Source organism: Heterocephalus glaber, unplaced genomic scaffold, assembly GCF_053883595.1.
Source record: "Heterocephalus glaber isolate CG9 unplaced genomic scaffold, H.glaber_assembly_v1.0 deba00000347, whole genome shotgun sequence".
NCBI classification, from domain to species: domain Eukaryota; kingdom Metazoa; phylum Chordata; class Mammalia; order Rodentia; family Bathyergidae; genus Heterocephalus; species Heterocephalus glaber.
In genome coordinates this window covers 54,483,010-54,499,114 of record NW_028258143.1, presented here as the reverse complement: position 1 = coordinate 54,499,114, position 16,105 = coordinate 54,483,010, and the positions used below count along the sequence as shown (strand labels likewise).

Genomic DNA, 16,105 nt, shown 5'->3' with positions numbered 1-16,105 from the left:
CAAGATAGTGTATTCATCACCCTAAGAAGGCCCCGTATGCCCCTTTCTAATCTTCCCCTCCCATTCTTCTCACTGCTGATCTGCTTTTTGTCACCATAGATTAATTTGCACCTTCTAAAATTTTGTATAAATAGTACTATATTATAGCTTTTTTTGGACTTTCACATAACATAATTATTTGGGTTATTATCCATGTTGTAGAATGTGTCAGTAGTTTCCAAGACAGACTTACTTTTTTTTTTTTGGTCCCAGGGATCGAACTCAGGACCTTGCTCTTTCAAGGCAGGGGCAGTACGGTACCACTGAGCTACATCCCGGCCCCTGACTTTTTACATTTTTAAGAATGGTTCTGTCACTTTGGACCAAGTTGTCATTTTAGAAAACAGCACAGCAAGATAATCTGATTTTAGTCTTTCACCATTTTAGTCTACCTAATATTCTTTTAACCCACAAGGGATTTTAAACATTTCAAGACTAAAACACTTTATTGAAGTGTGTCTGTGCAGTGATTGCGTTGTACTTATTCATGAAATTAAACATCATTTCTCTTAAGTGGATTTGTTTCTGATTTCCTGTTGTGTTTTAACATTCCTTCTCAAAGGAAGGATTGTATTGTTTAATTTTTGACAGATACACTATGAAGTACTTTAATTTTAGCTTACTTTTGTGGGAATTTTGCCTTAATCTTCATTTTACTTTATGAACACAAATAAATATATTTTGGCAGTTTACTTTATTGGTAACATTGGTATTGGTTAACATAGCATGGCTCTAGCTATGGAATTAAAATTGTGAGGTTTTTACTTATACCACAGTTTCTATATCAGTAAAATGAGAATAATGAAGCATACCTCATGGAGTTTTTAGAAGAGGAATATAGGTTGTATGATTTACTTAGAGAGGAGTTGGTGTTCAATGTGGAATAATTATTCCTCATTGTAGTTATGAAATTTTTTTATTGAATCATATTACTGTACATTTTCAGTATCTTTAAATTGTCATCAAGTACTATCTTTCTGAGATATTGCTACTCTGGGGAAATATAGCCTCTGCTAAATAATGGTAATGAGGAATCAGAAATCTGAAGTAATGATACTTTTACCATAAACCATCTCTACTGCATATTATTTATTTGTGTTTTAAAGAATAACAGCAGCTGCTGTTTAAGTACTTACTGTAAGCAAGTCACTGAGCTTATCTTTTATTCAGTATTTCATTTTATATCAAATAACTGTAGTATAGATAGTATTCTCATTTATCAAACTTAACAGTGATAAAATGAAAGCTTAGGCTGTAAAGACCAGATACTCCTATCTGATGTAAACTGTTGTGGGGTTTTTTTGGTACCGGGAATTGAACTTGGAACCTTGTGCTTGTGAGGCAGGCAGTGGAACCACTGAGCTAAATCCCTGGCCCTGAACTGTGTTTTAAAAATATAATCATGTTTCTCCTGGTGCTGCTGCTATAGATGGCCTTTTATTCCATTTTAGGATCTGCTGTACTAATGTTCCATCTCACACACCAAGGCCTTAACACCTTATAAACATTAAAGGAAGTTTAAAGTAGTCTTAGTTCTCTGAGACCCGTGGTAGCTAGTGTTCAACCTTAGCACAAGTCCTATGCAATTCTGTTTTCACCTGTCATGAAACCTTACAATGGAAGTGTTTAGTTTCCTGGGAAATAGGAAAGTCACTTTTTGATCCTTTATAATATTTGAACTTCAGGTTACCCTAATTTAGTTGCTATCTTTAATAAAAATTATCTCGTTGCCCTTTCCCAATAAAAATATCTAGTCCTTTAAAATCCCAGAGCATAAGTTGACAGACTTTTTTTCAGTAAGGTGCAGTTTTTACATCTATCAGAAGTAAATGTGTGCCTATACATTTTTAAGTTGCAGTTAGTTTGGGGTTAATAATTCAACATTAGACCTGCGCATCATGGTGCACGCCTGTAATCCCAGCACGGGAGGCTGAGGCAGGAGGATCACCACAAGTTTGAGTTCGAGGCCTACCTGGGCTACATAGTGAGTTCAAGACTAGCCTGAACTACAAAGCAAGAAAACAATAATAATAATACTTATTATTATTATTATTATTAAACATTAGTTCTGCACTTGCTGTAAGCAAATAAGATACTATACCGATACAAGGATGCATGAAACTGCTTTATGTTAATAACAGTGTTCATAGAATTGCAGCTGCAATTTTATCAGGTATTTTATAAGGTATATGCTGATTTTTTTTTTTCGGTACTGGGCCTCAAACTCAGGACCTTGCACTTGCAAGCCAGGTGGCATGCTGCTGAGCTAAATTCCTGGCCCATATATGGTAAAATGTGGTAGACATTTTATATGTACTGTTTGTAGTGCTTAGAACTGTTTTCTAGTTTGGGGAAACTGAAGCTCAAGGAAGTTTAAAATTTTACACAAGATAACAAGTGGCACAACTAGGCTCTGAGGCAATTTTGATTTGTTTTTCCTGGTTATGATTCTTTGGGCATAGTTAGGATGGGGAGGAAGAAATTTAGAGATTATGTAATGGATTATATTCCAGAGCCCAATATAGTTGCTATAAGCAAAGTACAAACAACACGGAAAGTTTAGTAGAAGAATTTTCAGTTTGGGTTGGGGGGTTATCACAAAGGAAGTCTTATTTGAACTGAGCCTTGATTGTATACTGTCGAAGACAGACATTCATCTGAGAGGGCAAATTTTAGATACAAGATGAGAATATGTAAGTTGAAGGTCATTTTCAAAGGATGGCAGACAGTCTCCAGTTTTAAATGGGCTATAGTAATGGAACTAGCACTTAGCAGGAGGTGGGTTTAGAAACAAAAGTTGGCTCAGATTGTATCTCTCAGAGTCTAAATAAAGCCCTTAAAGAGTTAAATCTAGTAAGATTTACTCAGTGGATAATCAAACTTGTCTTCACAGCATTTAGGAGTTTTGCTTCTTAATTCAGAGTTGTACGAAATGAAAGTCTGAGTTGGAAGCCTTGATTTCAGTTGTGAGCTCCATCATTGTCTTTTTGTTATTGTTTTGTTTTTTTGTTTTTCTGGAACCAGGGGTTAAACTCAGGACCTTGTGCTTGAGAGGCAGGTGCGGTGCCACTAAGCTAAATCCCCTACCCTCTTTTTTGTTTTTTTGAGACAGGGTCTCACTGAGTATTTCAGGCTGGCCTTGAACTCACTATGTTGGCCTCAAACTCTAATGATACTACCTTGGCCTCCCAAGTTCTGGGATTACAGGTGTGTGCCACCACGCCTGGCTTCCATCACTATTTTGAAAGCACCATGAAGGCATATTTCTAAGTTTATCATAGCAGAGGACCAAGCACAAAGTAGACACTCAAATTTTTTTTTTTTTTTTGGTACCAGGGATCGAACTCGGGACCTTGGACTTGCAAGGCGGGAGCTGAAACCACTGAGCTAAACCCCCAGTACTCAAATATTTTTTGACAAAAGAAGAGAAAGGGGAACTTTGATGGCATTAGATCATGAGAACAAGAAAAATAAAAGCGTCTTAGAATAATTAAGAGAGATGAGAGAAACCAAAGAAGCTGACTTGTAAATTTTACCTAGAACTCTCCTGCATACTCTTATATAACAGATGCATGCCCAAAAGTGGAGTGATTAGGGCTGGGGATTTAGTTCAGCAGCATAGTGCCTGCCTGGCAACCGCAAGGTCCTGAGTTTGAGCCCTGATACAAAAAAAAAAAAAAGAGTGGAGTGATATATTAACAATTTCTATCTGCAGTCGTGCATTTCTCCAACAGTTTACAGTGTGACAAAGCCTGTTTTGCAGGCTTCTGTTATGAGTTATATAGAAATATTTCTAACTTTGCTGTAGAAAGAAGATAAACCTGGATTAAAAGGCTTGTGGCTCTATTAGATTAATAAAGGGATAATACTTCAGCCTCCCAGAGAAATTGTTATCATTTGTTTCAAAGATGTTGAACTGTTCTATTTATAGCTGCCTCAACTAGGTATTAGAAAATAGTAATAAGGCGATAGAAGTTTGTATTGATTGGCTAGGAAATAGGTTGTGTATGTAAGGAACTTTTGTAAGAGTTGTAGTAGTGAGAGTGTGGAAAGGATTAGAGAGAGCTACCAAGAGTTACTTTGTAGAATGTTTTCTGTAGTTCTAGATTGGTTCTTCCCCTTCCTCTATACTCTTGTGGGTTTTGTGTTGTTTTGTGGTTTGTTTTTTGGGGGGTTTTTTTGTTGTTGTTTTTGTTTTTTGAGACAGGATCTCATTGTATTACCCAGCCTTCTGGCCCTGAACACCTAGGCTCAAGTGATCCTCCTGCCTCAGCTTCCCCAGTGCTGGGACTGCCGGCGCTTGCCACCATGCCTAGCTGGTACTGTCATAGTATTTTAAGTTTTCTATAGTCTTACCATATTAATTGAAATTTTGTGTTTCTTTTTCTGCAGCTAGACTGAAAGTTTTTTGAGTGCAGCCTAACACCTGTTACTGATTTTTATTTTTGTGTCTGTAAATAGTTAATGCTTAAATGTCTCTTGAGCTTTATGAGGGAGGCACTGATTTAGGTAGCTAACCCACAGGTAGTTTTTTTGCCTTCACTGTGCTCATATTCTACTAGTAATGACAGGAGCATAATTATTATTATAGATTTCCTTTGTATTATTCTAGTGCGCATTTCCCTCTCCTCACAGGCAGCTTTGGATCTGAATGGAGGAATGGAACCCTACCAGATACTAACTTTTGCCTGGGGCAAGGGAAGAAACTTTCTTCTTCCTGTATTCTATATCAAGTTTCTCTTTACTATAGGACTCACTACTGTGGCTAGTTATATATTTCAGCACAGGAATTATCCATTTTTCTGAGCAAGACATTCTCAAAACCACACTTAGAAGCAAAGTTGTGAAATACAATTTTCTTATATGTACCATTGACTTACTTAGAATATAGTTTACTGTATTTACCTCTAGATGGAATTTTAGTAATATAAACTATTGGCAAAGTTTAAAAGTGGGTCTCTGACCTTGCTAGTTTCAATATACTGTACTCATCATTAAGCTAATATCAAATAAGTAAGTTGTAAAGTTGTGGAAAGGGGAGTTGTATAATAGGTTAACTACATTCTAGGTCAAATAAATTTAGTATATGCTACCGAAGCGAGCACAGGACAAATAAATTTAGACAAATGAGGCTGAGACTCTGACTGCCATTGAGTACATTTTTAAAAATTCAAAACTTCTTGAGTACAAATTTTTTTTTTTTTGGTACCGGGTATCAAACTCGGGTCCTTGCACTTGTACAGCAGGGGGCAAAACCACTGAGCTAAATCCCCGGCCCTCTGGAGTACAGATTTTGAAATGCTAGATCTTGTTTTTCTTCTCAGACTTTAAAAGTAAGAATTTTGGCTCTTTTAATCACTGCCCTTCAACCATAGCCATAAGGGCTGAATTAATTGTTTCTCTGTTTAACCTCTTTGGTGGAGTTGGATATGTTAATACCTATGGTTAGGGCATTTACATGAGTGTTCATATTTCTGGAGCAGTACTTTATTATAAATGTTCTTAGTAGTAACTAGAGTTTTGAATGACTGTAGTGTTACAGGAAGTAATTGAGTGCTTCTGTTTTCAACTGTGTTTCAAAACTATTTTTAATAGTTTGAAGCCATTTTGTTTTTCAGTATCCTGGCCATGAAAAAGAGGACATGATAAGTTGTTCAACTTATGAAATTCAAGTTACATGTGAAAGCTGCCGGGTAAATGCATAATATTTGGTATATTTAATCATTTTTTATATTTTCGATTATAAAAATTTTTGTGGTATATTTCTATTAGATAAATATTTTACTTTCTTTGTATAAATAAGAAATCACTTACTAATATGTGGTTTAACCGAATACGTCTGTTGTATCTTTAAATTATCAAATTAAGAACATCAAAACACACTTAATTCCAAATAAAATTAGTCCCAGGAGATGTTCCATGAAAAAGTGTTCAATGAGCAGTGGCCAAAAGTCATGTTCTGAGACTTCCCTAGACATTTTATTTGACCATATTAAAGATTCTGAGAAGTCCTGCAAAAAAGTATACTTGAGCATCTCCCAAATTTATTTGGTCATATACTTTTCTTCTGTAGTTAGATGTTACAGAAATGTTTATTGAATTAAATACCAGATGCTATATATAATTTCTAGAAATAAAAGCAAAAGCAAGAACCCCAAGTTTGTAGACGGAATAGTTGAGAACTTAAGGAAATTAAAAAGCAAGTAATTTTGATTTGAAAATGTCTTTTTATAGTTGTTTTGCTTGAATCAGGATCCAAAAATGTCTACTATACTTTGGTTAATGTATTTAGTAAATCTTTTTAAATATGAAATAGTTCTCCCTTCTACTCTTCTTTTTTCCTGTATGACATTTATTTGTTGAAAAGACTGAGTAATTTATCCTATAGATTTTCCCATGTATTTGATTTTACGGACTGCTTCAGGTGCAGAAGAATTTAGGACTGGAGATAAAAATTTTGCTGCCTTATCTCCAGAACTATACAGTATGATCCTTGAAGGACTGCATTTTATTCGCTGATTTAATTTTTTTAAATGAGTGAAATTTGTTCATTTCACCATAATTTCTTTACACTGTTGAACAGACAAGAGCCTGATGGCAGTCTTACTGACCTATTTCCTTTAGTGTAAAATCTGCATGTTACATATTTTTGTCTGCTCTCATAAGAAAGTGGTAGAGTTAAAATGTGAGCAAGTGTTTTATTGTACAAATAGGAAAGTTAGTAAGGTTAATGTAAACCAAATCTTGAGGTTTATGTTTTAAATTATATTTTTATTTTAAAATATATAGTTTTAAAACTAAGAAATAAAGCAGTTTTTACAATTAAAAAAGTTTAAGAACTGAAAATATATGTTGTAAAGTATTTTGCCATTTCTTCATGGTTTATTGTAGGCAATACAAGGACCTGTGGAATATGAGTGATGACAAACCCTTTCTATGCACTGCCCCTGGATGTGGCCAGGTAATATATCAATTACTTTAAAATCATTTTGTATATTCCCATTTATTAAAACATTGTGACAGAATATGTTGTCATTAAATAGAATTTTTAAACAATATTTTATAACATTTTAGAGTTAGAATGAAAACATCTCAGAAAACTTCGGGAAAGCAATTCTATTCCTTCAACAGCACATCTGAATTTTAGAAAATACAGTTTAATGAGAGGAGGGCAGTATTTTGTAATGGAAAGATGGAAACCTTGGACAAAAATCCAGGATTTAAAAGTATATTAATTGATTATTGGTTGAAAATCATTAGTAAAAGGCCTAATTAAAAATCAGGCATTGGGCTGGGGATTTAGCTTAGTGGTTTCACCGCCTGCTGCACAAGTGCAAGGACCTGAGTTCGATCCCTGGTACCAAAAAAAAAAAAAAAAATCAGGCATACATTGTCTTTTTTTTTTTTTTTTTTTTTTTGGTACCAGGGATCGAACTCGGCTCCTTGTGCTTGCACAGCAGGCAGCGAAACCACTGAGCTAAATCCCTGGCCCTAGACATACATTGTCTTATATAATAATTGTTTTACTTATTGAACTACAAAACTGATATTTACCTCTTACAGTATCACTAATGTAGTAATGTCTAACATCCTTAATATTGAGCATATGCAGAAGCTATTTGAGAAACTAGAATGTCACCTTTTTATTAAATGATTAAATTATTAATCTGTTATTATAGTTTTAATAATCTTAAAATAACTAGATATCAAAGAAGAAAATAAATTTAATGTGTAGTGAAATTACAAGTACTAAAATATACAGACTATAAGTCAAAGCATTAAAGTATTTCATTGATTCTCATTTTCTTTAAATTGAGATATAAACTATACTTACACTATATAATTTGATGTTTACATTATATATATTTTGTATGTGCACACATAAAATAGTCATGCCAGTCAAGATATTGTGAATATGCTCATTGCTCTTGAAAGTACCTTCTTGCCCATTTGTAACTTCTCTTATCAACTTTCTGTCACTATAGATTTATTTTCAATTTCTGGAATTTGATATAAATGGAACTGTATGGCATATAAACTTGTCTGGCTTCTTACTCCATAATTCACGATTTATCAGTTGTCTTACTCTTGTTTTCTGTTGCTCTAAGTAAATACCATGAGCAGGGTACTGGGTAGTTTATAAAGAAAAGAGATTTATTTAGCTCATAGTCCTGGAAGCTGGGAGACCAAGGTTAAGGGTCCAGATCTAGTTAGGGCCTTCTGCTAGGAGGGACTTTATTCAGAATAGCTAGGCATTACTGCAAATCACATAGCAAGACAAAGTAAGTTTGCTAACTTGGGTCTCTCTCTTCTTCTTGTAAAGCCAGTTGTATCATGTGGAACCTACCTTCATGATTTCATCTAACCCTAAATCTCCCAAAAGCCCAGCCTCCAAATACCATTAACATATGAATTTAAGGATTGTTTCTAACAGGTGAATTCCTAGGGACACACCCAAACCACAGTATATGTGTTACATGATCAATAGTTCATTTCTTTTCATTATTACACAATTTATACATTCACCTGTTAATAGACATTTTGCTTATTTCCAGTTTTTAGTTACCACACACAGCTGGTGTGAATATTTGTGTACAAGTATTTGTTTTTAATTATCACAAAAACAGCTGGTATGAATGTTTGTATACACGTATTTCATTTCTCTTAGATTATTACCGAGAAGTATAAAGACAGAATCCTGTAATACAAACATGTTTAACCTTTTCAGGGAATTATGACACTGCTTTCCAAAGTGGATGTGCCACTTTACATTCCCATCAACAATTTATAAGAAGTTTATGCCATATCTTTGTCAACATCTGGTATTGTCAACCTTTTAAATTTTACTCAGCTTGTGTGTGTAGAGTAGTATCTCATTGTGGTTTAAATTGCATTTCTTGGATGACTAATGAAAAGGTGAACATTTTCAGAATGCATTTATTAACCATTTGTATACTTTATTTTTTATCAATTATCTTTTCAAAGCTTTTGGATATGTTTTAAAAATTGGGTTGTCTTTTAATTATTGAGTTGTAGCAGTTCTTTATATATCCTGGATACCAGTCTTTTAGCAAATATTTTTCAAGTCTGTGGTTTGCATCTTAATTTTCATAATAATGTCCCTTGATACATACATGTTTTTAACTTTAATAAAGTCTAATACATTAATTTTTTTCTCTTTTATGGTTTTTTGGTTTCTGTGACCTGTCTAACTTTGATTGCCCTTAGGTCACAAAGATTTTTTTTTGTTTTCCTCTAAAAGCTTGTTTTTTCATTGAGGGCCTCTGTTCCATCTTGAATTAATTTTTGTATGATGTGAGGTAGGTAAGGGTTGAAGCTAACTTTTTAAAATAGATACAGTTTTTCAGGCAAGCTAACATTACATAAAAAAGATTTTTCTTTTCCACTGAATTGTTTTGGTTTCTTTATGGAAAATCAAGTGAGTATATACGTATGATGTATGGGCTTTGCTATTCTGTTTCATCAGTGTCAGCTTTTATGCCATTACCACATTAGCTTGCTTACTTTAGCTTTATAGTAGCATTGCAGTCCAGTTGGATAAGCCTCCAATTTAGTTCTCTTCTTTAAAGATTGTTTTGGTTTATCTTTTAATTTTTAGTAATTCTGATGGACTTGTAGTGGTATCTCATGATTTAATTTACATTTTTTCTAATGTTACTGAGCAGGGTAAAAAAGGGAGATATCAGGTTTGACACTATCTTTAATAGGTTGGTCAAGAGATGCATTTCTGGTAAAGTGACAGTCGAACAAAAGACATGAAAAAAATGTAAGTGAATGCTTTATATGTATTTCTATTGGTGTTAGAGAATATAATGATCAATGAGGAACAGGAAAAGAGAATAGTCAGAAATGGGAAAAAGAAGATAATATCCTGTAGGGCTTTATAGACTATGTGATAAGGCGTTTATGTCTTATTCATAGAGCATTGAGAATCCCTTCCTTAGGTAAAGTGGAAGCAGGAAGTGTAGAGGCTGGCAACAGTCGAGATGAGAAATGGAATAAGGGTTTTGGGCTAGGTAGTGACAGTGAACATAGAAATAGACTGACATAACATCTGTTTTGGAGATATATGTGATATACATTTTTCTGTAAAGAGACCTAAAAAGGATTCTCGGAATCCTTTGTTGCTGGAATTCTGAGTATGACTTTAGGTTCCACCAACCAGATTTAGTCTTTCTGCTAAATCAGATTTACTTTCACTTCTTAAATTTAGTGCTAAGTTAAATGGAGGGAGAGGTGGTATTATTATTCAAGTCATCCATTTTGCTGGTTTGGATTGAACTCACACAACATCATTGGTAATCCCTGGATTATAGCTGTGTTAGTTGGCTTTCTGTCACTGTAAAAAATACCTGAGATACCAACTTAAAAGAAGAAAAGTGTATTTTGGTTCACAGTTTGGAGGTTCCAGTCCTTGATGATTAGCTTTGTTGCTTTGGGCCTGTGAAAGGTAAGAGTGGGAAACAAAGCAAAACCACTCACATCCTGAGTCAGGAGATGGAGAAAAAGAAGGTGCCAGAGTCTCACAGTCCCCTTCATAGGGCAATGGCACCGGTTTAAGGACCTCCTGCAAGGCCACACCTCTCAAAGTTTCCATCACTCCCAATAGCGCCACTCTGAGAACCAAGCTTTTAACACTTGGGATTTTGAAGGACAGTCGAGATCCAGATGATAGCAACAGCTAATACAATTTGTTTCTAGAAGCAGTTTTTGGACAGTGACCAGTTTTACCATATGTTTCAGGAGTCATTCATGGAGACCCAACCTCAAACAGCCCTTGCCTAATTCCTTGTCCTAATTCTCTTCTGCTTAAAATGGTTAGAATGATATCTGTTATTTTGTGATTGACATGCCCTTTTTTTTCTTTTTTAGTTTTTTGAGACAAGGTCTTACTATGTGGTACAGGCTGGTCTTGTACTCACTATGTAGCCCAGGCAGGCCTCAAACTCGTGGCAATCCTCCTGCCTCAGCCTCCTGAGTGCTGGGATTACAGGCATGCACCACCACACCAGGCTTGACATGCCATTTTTAATAAAAAACCATTATGTTTAAATTTACTTAAACAGAAGGAAAACCAATTGTAAAACATTAGAATACTTGTACCATAAGAGATTGTTTCTTTAAAGACCTCTCTAATAATAAATAAGTAATATATGAAAACCATTAACAAGTTAGAATTATATTTTTAGACTCCCCACTATGAAAGAAATTAACATTCATTCTTTTTACACCTCCTCTTTTATATTTGCTATCTGATAATTATTCTATTATTACATTGTCAAGGTTTATCATGCTTATATTTTGTCTTATAATCAATAATTTTCTTATCTATGTTAAAATCATAATGAAGGGTGAGAACAAAACTTTTGGGCACTCCAGTGTTAACAGTCATAAAGAGAGGGAAGGTGTAGCGCAGGAAGCTAACAGAGCAGCCAGGGAGGAAAATTGTATGCTGGAAAACAAGTAGAAAAGATGTTTCAAAGGTAGGAGGAAAATGTAGTCATTTTGTGATAAGATAAAATGAGAATTTGGTATTTACTACTGGGTTTAGGAATAATAAAGATTTTTAGAGATTTTGGTAAGAGCAGCTTCAGTAAAACAGTAGGGCCAACTGTGTGGTTGGAGTAGGTTGTACAGAGAATGAGAAGAACCTGAAGTGGAGACATTGTAAGACAGATAATTCTTGATGTGTAGCTTGAAGGGAACAGTGTTACATGTAGCTGGAGACAGATGTAGGATTGAAGATGGAGCTTGTTTTGTATTTCAAGATGGGAATGTTATGGAATATTTGTCATTGCAGGGAAAAGGGACTGTTGGAAGAATGGGGTCCTTAAGTAGATAAGAGGATGGCATCCAGCACTCAAATGGCAAGACTGGCCTCATACTGAACCTTGAACAATTTGTTTGTAGTAACTCACATTGAAGAGAGGGGAAGAGATGTGGAAGATTTGAATAGAGAAAAAAAGCATATCAAAACTTAGATGTACAAGCATATTTTTGAACAAAAGAAATTACCTTTTGAGGCAATGGCACATTCTTTTAAATAGCCTGAGGGGTAGCAAGTTTTTAGTCCTTTGTATTACTTAAGACACAGGTTAACACAATGCTTCAGCATAAGGTAATATTTGTCTCTTATGTAATTATCCAAAAGTAGAAGTTCCAGAAGTCCTCAACGTGTGGCTTCTATTTTCCCTCCATGAGGCTTTATCAGTTGCTGTCATCAAGTCCTTAGCAGTAATAAGGGGACAGAAAGAGAAGCAGAGCAGAGCATACATATCCCCACCATGTGAGAGTCATTAACTGGAAATAATGCATACATACTTTTCACTCATTCCTTTTGGCCAGAGTTCAGTCACTTGGCGACCTAACTGCAAAGAAACCTAGAAAACTGATTAGGGTGGCTGCTCACCTAAAATTCAAAACTTTACTATTGGGCTGGGGATTTAGCTCAGTGGTTCTGCTGCCTGCCTTACAAGCACAAGGTCCCGAGTTCAATCTCCGGTATCAAAAAAAAAAAAAAAAGGGCCGGGGATTTAGCTCAGTGGTTTCGCCGCCTGCTGCGCAAGCGCAAGAACCCGAGTTCGATCCCTGGTACCAAAAAAAAAAAACTTTACTATTAAAGGAGAAAGAGAAATAGGTATCAGAGGACAGCTACCAGTCCTTGTCATATTTTTCAGAGATAGTTTTATATTTGGAGATGTAACAGTTATTTGGAACCTGAGACTAGTTAAGCTAATTTTAAAGTTTAAGTTACCAAAGTCTGGAGTTTAGTTAATATGAATGTATTAATGTTGGTTTCTTCATTTTGACCAGTCTACCACAGTAATGTAAAAAGAAAACATTGGCTAGTCAAGGAGTTGTAGGAGCTCTCTATGCTATCTTTTCTACTTTTCTATAAATTTAATGGTTTTCTAAAATATAAATTTGTCTATGGCCATAACCCTGAATGCACCTGTTCTCATCTAAAATATAAATTTTATTTAAAACAGAATAACAAAAAACACTGCGCTTCAGAAATACACACAACCATGCAAAAGTTAGCTGTGAACCACAGAATAGGGCTTCCAAATATTCATTAAGTACTTAACCATATGTTTTACTTATCTGTACCCCAACTTTTCTCAAAGGATTTGAAGAATTAAAGGTTCATATAGTAGTCACAGTAATGAAAACATTTATTATAATAGCATTTTTTAAATTTAGCCAGTCACCAGTGCTAACAACTTTATGTGAATTGTCATTTAATCCTTGCAAAAGGCTTTTGAAGTGAATGCTGTTAACCTCATTTTACGGGCAAGCAACTAAACTTGAGACAAAATACTGAACCTCTGTGAGTCACACAGCTAGAAAGTGTTAGTGCTGGGGTTGAACCCAACCTTACTCTTGTATAACATATGTATTAGAGATCTCTAAATAGCATGCTTGGATGTCAAGAGATGATTATTTGAATGCAGATCTTTGTATATGTGTATTTTTTCTTGACATTTAAAAAATGTATTTTTAAAAATTTTTTTTAATTTATGTTAAATTCTTTTATTGGTACATTTTAGGTATACAACACAATTACATCTCATTGGGAATTGTACCTTTACATAATGCATCTTAGTTCTTATTTTTTCCCCATTCCTAGCCCTCTGTTCACCCCCTCCACCCTTCCCTATTTACAAAGACTTTATCTCCATTTTTTCCATTTCTCATCATTTTTCCTTTCCCTTCTTTCCTTTCCCCTGCCCCTCCCACTAGCCCTACCCCTTTGAACCTTTTCTTCCTATTTTGCATCGATTATTCATTCTAACCATTGGTACATTTTAGGTATACAATATAATGACATTCATCATTGGAAATTTGCACCTTTCCATAATCTCTCTTGGTTCTTATTTTTCACCCTTGCCTATCCCTCCCTTCAACCCCTCCATTCCTCCCAATTTACAAAGATTTTGTTCCTATTTTTCCATTTTCTCATATTAATCCCATTCCCTTCTATCCTTTCCCCTAGCCCTCCCACTTCCTTCCCCTTTGCCCCTTTTCTTCCTATTTCACATTACCTATTATACATTTTAGTCCTTATTTACACTTTCAGTTTCTCACACCAGAGAAACTATTTGGTATTTATACATATGTGTCCTATTTATTTCACTTAAGAGTATCGCCTCAATGTGCATACACTTAGCTATAAATGTTTCTAATTTCTCATTTAAAAATGTATTTAAAGCCAGGAGTGGTGGCATATACCTCTAAGGCCAGGGGTCAGGAAGATCATGAATTTAGGGGTAGCCTGCACAGTATAGTGAGACCTGTCTCAAAACAACAGTAACGGAACATTTTCTATTTCTTCTTATTTACAAAAGGGCCAAGGGTTGGAGGGAGAGGGAGTGAAGGTGGAGGGAAGGGGTTGTAAGAAGAATTAAGATGTGTCATGCACATGTATCAACTCCCCACAACGAATGTAATCATTATGTACTGTAAACATGTACTAGTAAAAAAATATTTTAAAATCCTAGGAATACAAATAAAGTTAAGACAAAAGTATCATGAAAATGTTGACAAGTTTAAAAGGACAGATAAAATCTAAAGAGAATTTTGGTTAATATTTTAGAGCATTTCTTAAATCCTGCCTCCCTTTTATTTTTAAAACAAAACCAAGATCATACTGCACTGTTTTGTATTCTGTTTATATTTGGATGCCATTAAATGTATTATGAACTTACTGTGTATTAATTAAAAACATGATTTTAAATGGTTGCAGTATTCTTTTGCAAGAGCATATACTATAGTTTATTTACCCTTCTATTATGAACTTTTAAATTAATTCCAATACTGTCTGAAGTATTATGATGAATATATTTCTATGTAACCCTTTATGTCCATCTCTTGTTCATTTCTTAAAATACATTTTTAGAACTAGAATTATTGGATCAAAATGTATACGTGTTTATATATTTTGCCAAAAATTTTTTAAAAGCTAAATCAGTATTTTTTTTTTTTTTACTTTTACTGTTAGTTTAATTCTCACTAATGGTGACTGTTTACATTTAAGTGTTGTATAATTTTTGGCCTACATTTGTTCCCTAAGATACTTAAATAATCTCATGTTATGATCACTGGTGTGGTAGCTTTGACTGTTAGCTAAGAAAATGTATTTACTTTTAACAAGAAAATTAAAAAGAATGTGAAAAGTCAATGTGCTCAAAATGTAGTCACTAGGAAAAGTTTCATATATATGAAACATATTTCAAGAAATATTTATAAAGTAACTAGTATTACATGCTAAATTTTTTTGCAAGAACTATGTGAACTGCTTCCCAGTTAAACTAAAAGGTGCACTCTAAAAATAAGTTTTGCAGAAATATTATTATAATATTACTAGCAATATCAACATAAAATTCATATAATTTCTTGTAAGCAATTCAAAATGCTATGGTTATGCACAAAAACACATGTATTTTGTTAAACAGTAATAAGAAACCTGAGAATGTAGCTCAATAAGAAATGGGAAATGCAGTGAAGAAAGGTTTTTCTGGCTAGGTCCCTGGCACAAAAGGTAACCATCTCTCTTAAAAGATTAGAGGCCGGGTGTGGTGGCGGTACATGCCTATAATCTCAGCTGCTCAGGATGGCAAGAGGATGACAAGCTCAAGGTCCGGCTTGAACAACTTAGTGAGACCTGTCTAAAAGTTAGAAAGACAGAGTAAGGACGTGAGGGAGGGAACAAGCCAGACCTGTAGCTCAGTGGAAGAGCACCCCTGGGTTAAATCCCTAGTATTGAAAAAAAAAAGGTTAAAGACAATGGGTGACTCAAGGCAGCTGCTTCCATAACAAATTAATGTAAGCTCTTCTTTCTTCTTTTTTGTTTTTTCCTTTTTTTGGTACTGGGGATCGAACCTGGGACCTTGTGCTTGCAAGGTAGGTGCAGCATCACTGAGCTAAATCCCCGGCCCCAGTGTAAGCTCTTATTTCTGGGAACTCTGTTTCTACTCTTAATATTTCTGAGAAAGTCACTCTGCATTTTTATATTCACTTACATTCATGATATACTGTTATTTCT

At 34.6% G+C, this 16,105-nt stretch overlaps 1 protein-coding gene across 1 annotated transcript in view; it reads left to right on the top strand.

Moving 5' to 3' along the window:
* Atf2 (activating transcription factor 2) overlaps positions 1–16,105 on the top strand; it is a 90,746-nt gene that overhangs the window by 25,994 nt on the left and 48,647 nt on the right. The window contains 2 exon segments of the mRNA XM_004857710.3: positions 5,658–5,732; positions 6,931–7,000. Coding sequence (XP_004857767.2) covers positions 5,701–5,732; positions 6,931–7,000 — 102 coding nt within the window. The 5' untranslated portion in view covers positions 5,658–5,700.